This window comes from Triticum dicoccoides, chromosome 1B (genome assembly GCF_002162155.2).
Source record: "Triticum dicoccoides isolate Atlit2015 ecotype Zavitan chromosome 1B, WEW_v2.0, whole genome shotgun sequence".
Taxonomy (NCBI): domain Eukaryota; kingdom Viridiplantae; phylum Streptophyta; class Magnoliopsida; order Poales; family Poaceae; genus Triticum; species Triticum dicoccoides.
The window spans coordinates 266,042,338-266,049,550 of NC_041381.1; the positions used below are offsets into that span (position 1 = coordinate 266,042,338).

The 7,213-nt window shown below is 50.7% G+C and overlaps 1 protein-coding gene across 1 annotated transcript in view; it reads right to left on the reverse strand.

The window, feature by feature from the left end:
* Positions 1 to 7,213, reverse strand: part of LOC119304116 (probable metal-nicotianamine transporter YSL3) — a 77,227-nt gene that overhangs the window by 45,270 nt on the left and 24,744 nt on the right. The window contains exon 2 of the mRNA XM_037581280.1: positions 6,697 to 6,863. Coding sequence (XP_037437177.1) covers positions 6,697 to 6,863 — 167 coding nt within the window. The remainder of the gene's footprint in view (positions 1 to 6,696; positions 6,864 to 7,213) is intronic.

The window sequence follows — 7,213 nt, forward strand, 5'->3', positions numbered from 1 at the left end:
TCAGCTGCAAGCACACAGGATTCTGAAGGAAATAGGCTTTACTATGCATGAAGGAGGTTCATTACATAACAGAAAGATACATGCTACCGTGTTTGACACAGGTCGGCTTGAGCATCTAACGACCGAGGGGCCCTCAAGTAACTAGGCCGCTAGCGCTGAGGATGGGGCATCCGCCAATGCTAAGCATGGGGCGTCATCGAGAGTTGGAAGGATCTCCCGCGTGCTGATGACAATGCTAGTAGAGTGAGCTCCGGAGCATGTACAGCTCCATGTCGCTTGTATCCATGGGGACACGGACATAACTTACAGCGATGGTGGGTGTTCCATGTGTTATGTATTGGAAAACCCTCCTCCATCACGAGTTGGGCCGCGACGGGCCATGGAGTCGGTGCTAAACATTGTGATGCGGGGCTCCAGGCTCATGCGCATTAGCCTTGCGAAGGTGGCTGCGGCACCCTCAAGGCTGAAAGGCATACGCATGAGTCGGGACGAGCCCGCGATTTAGTTGATCCATGGAGGAGGGAAGGGACTCATGTGGAGAGTCTGGTTGAGGGCGACAAAGTCGACGCTCACGCACCTGCTGCTGTGCGGCTTGGTGATGCGAGTGGGGCTAACGGTCCAATCGGGTTGGTTAGCTTCACAGGTGATTCTAGCCTCCGGCAGCTTGTTGACCTCCTGGGTGTGGATTTCCAGCTTCTCAGACACCTGATACCTTTGTTTGCGCTTCACGAGCCATTTGATTTGGCACCCGACTGAGTGGTGCTCAACCACCTCCCTCGGTAGACCAGGCATGCCTGATGCTGTCCAAGCTGATGCATTAGGGCTTCCCCGAAGGAAGGTGATGATCGCACCTTCCTATTTGGGGGAAGACCCTCCGCTGACGGCGAGGCAGGGGCCTGCTTCACCCCCATCCAGCGACGCCTTCTTGGACTCAATCCACTCCTGAGAGAGCAGGGGCTTCTTCTCCAGGGCGCCTCCTCGGATACCCGGGCATGTCCTCATTGGCCGAGTACGCAGTGGAGGCAGCCTTGTAGGCATGCTCGAGGGTGTGCATCACGTCCTTCTCATCGCAGCGGACGGTGAGGATAGCACTGCGGCCGGGCATCTTGACGAGGCCGTAGGCATGGTGGGTTACGGCCATGAATTTGGAGAGCGCCGGGTAGCCCACGATGGCATTGTAGGGCAGGCCGATTTGAGCCACATCAAAGATAATGAACTCCGTATGGTAGTTCTTGCGGGTGGCAAAGGTGACAGGAAGATGCTCCTGCCCAGGGGGGCAGTGGAGGTGTCGGTGACTCCCGAGATGGGCCTGGTGGGCATCAGGTGCTCGTAGGGCACTTGGAGCGTCTCGAAGGTCTCCATAGAGAGTATGCTAGGTCTTGGACCATCGTCAATGAGCATCTTGGTGATGGCCACATTGCTGATGGGAGGCGTACACAGCAGGGGAAGAGCACCCACGGCCTTTGTGGACTTGGGGTGGTTGCTGGTGTCAAAGGTGATGGGGAACTCAGAACACTTGAGGCGGCGGGGGGACTCGCGCCCCGGGAGGCCGCGTTCACTTCGAGAGAACTGCTTGAAGTGGCGGTTGGACTCTGGAGCCTGGGCCCCATCAAGGATGCAGGCCACACTATGGGGCTCTTGTTAGCCCCCCAGCATTCTCTGCGGGAGGGGAGTCATTGACGCATGGTGGGGTGGCGTTGGCTTGTGGGTCAGCTTGCCATGGCTGGTTCTGCCAACCTTGACGGTTGTTGTCGTTCACACCATTGTTGTTGTTGTTGTTGTTGTTGTTGTTATTGTTGTCGTTGTTGTTGTTGTTGTTGTTGTTGGTGGTGGTGGTGGTGGTGGTGGTGGTAGTGGTGGTGGTGGTGGTGGTGGTGGTGGTGGCGGCGGCGGTGGTGGCGATGGTGGTGTCGCCCGAGCCGCCACCTCCGTTGCTGCCACCGCGGCCCTTGCCGAGCTACTTGCGGCTGCCACGGCGCTCAGTGCGGCCCTCACGAAGAAGTTTGAGCTCATGGTAGTCTTCAGTCTTGTGGGAGTTCATGTTGTGGTAGGCGCAGAAAGGATGGCCGTCCTTCTTGGCCTTGTTGCGGTCGCTGCGGCGCTTGTATTTTGGCTCCGCTGCAAGCACGACGGGGCCCTTGCACTTGGTTTCCTTGCCCTTGGCCTTCGTCATGCCAGGGTCAGCGTCAAGGTCGTTGTCGAGGAAAAGGCGTCCTTCTTCGTCCTTTACGCAACAGTCGGCGAGCACGAACAACTCTACTACGGAGTCAAGCTCGTCTTTGATGGAGAGCTTCTCGCACATCTTCACATCCGTGAAGCCGTTGGTGAAGGAAGAGATGATTGCGACGTCGGAGGCCTTCGGGATCCTCTTGCGCACCTGGCTGAAGCACTAGATGAACTTGCACATGGGTTCGCTAGGGCACTAGTGCACATCCCGTAGGTCATTGAGCGTGAGGGGGCGGTCGCTCGTGCCCGTAAAGTTGGTGACGAACTACTTGCACTAGTCCTCCCACGAAGAGATGGACGTCTCGGGGAGGTTCATGAGCCATGTGCATGTGGCGTCCTTGAGGGCCATGGGAAACCAGTTCATCATGACCCGGTCGACCCCCTTTGCAGCTTTCATGGTGATGGTATAAAGTCGGAGGAACTCTATGGGATTGGCACTGCCTTTGTAGTGGGGAGGGAGCTTCGGCATGAACTTGTCCGGCCACACCACATGGCCAAGCCCCGGGGGCGAGGGTCGGGAAGCCCCCGGTGGTGATGACGCCTCCGTTGAGGGCCGCGCTATGTCATGGAGGACGTGGCAATGTAATGGAGAACGTGGTCCTGATGGTTGCGCGTCTTCTCGATGATCACACACGTGTCTAGGGACGCGCGGGGAATGATCTGGCAGCTGTCACCGTCATCGTCCGGTGTGGACGACCCGTGAAACGGCTCTGAAGCGCGCACTGCAGGAGCCGCTCTACCGCTGAGCGGGGTGGGGGAGGAGGAGAAGGCGCGCCACGCCCAACCCGGTCGTTGAGGGACGGTGGAGCAGGCACGGAACAGGAGGGCACCTGACCATCACGCAGGGCGCCGATGTGCTTGGTGACGTGCCATGAGTAGCGCGACATGCAAAGCGAGAGGGTTGTGACCGCACAAGCGAGGAGGCAGTGGCGGAGCGGCCACATTCCTTCTCATTCACCGACGAGTGGAGGCGGGAGGCAACTCGCTCCCCAACGACCCCGGTGGCGGGGCGAGGGCGCCGCCCAGGGGCACCTTGGGCAGTGGGTGTCACGTGGACCCTGGTCGTAGCTTAGTGCACGGCGCGCTCCCGGCAAGTGACGACTTCGTCCATGTTGTCATTGACGTCGAGGTCGAAGGTGCGAAGACGGCAAGTCCCCCTACCTGGCACGCCAAATACCGGAGTCTAGGATATGTGTCCAAGAAACTTCTCCAAGAACGAAGGTTCGTACTTTGGGGGGCTTTGCTTGGCGACCTACGACACGACAACAACTATGGAGGGATTGCGATGGGCATGTTGGCTCTCACCGGATACGAAGGGGAGGCACGAGCACCCAGGTTCGGGCCATCGTGCTGGTGTAATATCCTGTTGCTTCCTGTGTTGAATTGCTCTGTAATGGAGAGCTTGTGGCTCGAGGTACACGAGAGGTGGGGAGAATGGCTCGATCACCTTACATGGAGGTGGCCCTGCAGCTTTTGTAGAGCCTTGGTCCTCTACCCCAAAAGTATGAATAGGAAAGGGTGGCCATAGGGCGTAAATTCAAAGCGGGATAGGAGCCCAAGCTTTTCCTGATTAAAGGCAGTCTCCGTCTAATAAAGTAGTCTTCATGACACGCTGGTGGGCTTGGCGATGACCTCTGCCCTGGCATGCTGATCCACCCTGATCTTCTATCACCAAAGAGGAAATGCTTTGGGACTTGTTTTGGGGGTGATAGGCATCGCTGCTCACTTAACACCAAACTGGAAACTGGGCTTGGTCATGCCCCCGTCATTGTCCTGACAGCGGTACGTCATCCACGTGATGGGCACAGAGCCCCGCGGCTGGCATGTACGACCTGCCTCGTGAGGCAGCCTCGCAAGGGGAGCCTCGCGAGGCAGTCAGGTGCTTGGTGGCCTCTGCAGGGCTCTGCCTGGCGGCAAGGGGGCCCTGCGAGGTCAGCCCCTAGTGTGGTGGCTCCCTGCGGAGCGGACAAAGCAGGGCCACCTGTAATTGATCTCCCCAAGTGTCGTCCACTGGCCCAGAGATAGATGGGTCATGGTACCCTGGTTCCCACTGGCCGACAACGCCCATCGGTGCCTCATCTCTATTTGCGCAAGTTTCTCAGCCAAGCTAGACGATGGATGATGAGGATTCGATCGTGAATACGATCTAAGATTGAAGCGGCTACAAGAACGACCAAGTGGATGATTTCCTACCGGAGGTGGACACCCAGCTAATGTGCACTCAGATGCCGGATGACCAGCGATCGCTGGTCCAACCATCACCGACCTAGAAAACATAGACCCAACATCACAACAGTGACCACCTGGAAGGTGATCTTGATGACATGTGGGCATTGGGTGAAGATCCAAAGAAGAAGAAAATGAGAAAAAAAATTAAATGAAGGAGGATTAAAGTTTTGTTGATGCATGGTTGCCCAGGAATTAATCTAATCATGGCACAGAGCAAAAGGGAACTACCTTTTGGAAAATAGTGGATGGTTGGTTCAATGATCACAAGCACTTTGATCTGTATCAACGACGATGTTCTATGAGCATAACTCGAAGTCACCACTAATCAATGGTACACTATTCAAGAAGCCACAAGCAAGTATTGTGGATATTACGAACAATTGCAAGTCCGATGGCTAAGTGGTCTGATAAGCTCTAGGTGTATTCATTTGGCCAAATATGTAACTAGATCATGCCTTTTCTTTAAATCCTGATTGTGCACTCCCATTGTTCTTAAATGCAGAGAGAACCACTTCATATTCATGCATTATTGGATTAAGTTGAATGTGCACCACAATTGGCTCAATGTCATGGCCAAATCCTTCAAGACCGCTCCCATGTCTAGTGTAGCTGCAGATAGTGAACCAACAAAAGACCTTTGCTACAGCCAAAAGGATGGCTAGGAACCGAGGGATAAATTCATAGGAGTAGAAGGACAAGTGAGAAGGTGCAACTACCAATATGATGCAGAGCTTTGAGGAAATCCTATCGAAAAATAGGAGTGCATCAAGTGCAATGACATGAAGAGGAGAAAGAACGCCAAGAGTTTTTAAAAGTTCATTGTGGTGCAACAGAAATTGATCAAGCTCAAAAAAAAGGTTGAGCTCCTGGATGATTTGGAGGACACCAAGGTGTTGAGTATGAGATATCTGACTTGGATCCTAATGCAGTGAAGATCGTGCGAGCCTACCATGCTAGGATGTTGAAGTGCTTGATGGCCGATTTGGAGGAGTCAGCTAGCGTGGAGGAGATAGGAACACAATGAAGAATTTCAACAACTAATTTGGGAGGCAAAAAAATTGTGCTTTTTTTGCACGGACAGTCGGACTGGCAACTTTTCGGCTCGAGTACATGTACAAAACTTTATGAAATTCAACATCCAATGCATTTTATTTAAATTGCTATTGATCTACAAATGCAGGACAAATGGAGGAGGCTGGATCTGGAGTGGACATTTGACGTATAGGGCTGGATGACCGGCTTCGCTAGTGCCAAAAGTGTCTGTAGAAGTTTAAGGTGTCTGTTTTTATGGGTGGCGTTGGATATGCCCTTAGAGTTCTTGTGTGACCATACCTCATCCTAATATTGGGCAACTATGTAAGGAAACTTGATAGTAGTGGTCGACCTACATGTTGTATTCTGGACGGGCCAGCTAAAGGAATTTACACAAAATATTATTTCTAAGGCCCAATTTTATCCATATCCATGATTATTTGCAGTTTATCCATGACTCAGTTTTGCTCCTAGTAGGCTCTGCCACTACCTGACATCATATAAAAGGACCAAAATTCATGTTCATGAGGACTTAAACAAAAATGTAATGATGAGATAACACAACTACTCCTATCAAGTGATCAACATAAACAAGAATCCGGTTCATGTTCACTAAGACATGAACTAGAGTTGTTCTTTAAACTACTCTTAATATGACTAATAAGAAAAGTATGTCATCGTAGGCATCCGGGCATGCAAACATGCACAACCTCTCATTGTTTAACGTGCAGACACAGACAATTTTTAGGGAATTTTTTTTTATTTTTGAAAACTAACAATCTATGATGGGAAACAACAACAATACACAATACGCCCACATGAGTGTAAATATGGTACTCCACATGTTCGGTCTATATGGGATAAGCTTTTGCAACAATTACACTATTAATATGTGAGGCTTTGTGATACAAAATCACAATAAGAAATAAGTACTTTGGAATTCTAATTTAATGACATCTATTATGTGCCGCATAAAGTACATATTAATAGAGCAGTTGGTGGCCAGTAATTTGTCCTAAGGGGACCAAATATGCAAAGCAAAATAACAGAGTGGGTACTTAAATTTTATGTTTTCATAGAAAAAGTCCAAATTCTAGATGCAACTACTCGCACATGACGACCATTGGATAGGGTGAATTTTTTACATAAAATGCACAATTAACGATTGAGAATAATCATTTAACATGCCTAGTATGATAGAAGCATTACCTGGTTAAAGGGGACACTAATGAAGATAGACATTAGACCAATCAAGAGTAGGAATAACATCCATCGCCCTGTTGGAAAGTTATCAACAATGTCTCTTGGATCTGACTCTTCACCAAGTGACTTTGCCACAACAGACGTCATTGATACGATGTACAAGGCACATCCACCTAGAAGAAGGAAAATAAAAAGCAAATCGTCACTACAAACTGCAACCGAACATGATTTGTTTCGGGAGTCTTTGAGTTGTTTAATAGTACTATACATGCTCGAAAATTAATACTCATGTAAACATACAATAGAAAAGCTCAGTCCGACTACCAAATTTGCAATCCCACCTTGTTGTATATCCAAAAAATGCAACCAATGTTTCTCTTGGATATTACATGGGTGTATGAGTTCGGATGACTGGAGTTAGAATACAGCTATATGCACATAAATTTACAAATGAAATAAAACAAATCAAAATCTAGTTTGACCCATGTGCCAATAATGTAGCATGGCGAGGTCCGTGTAGCCC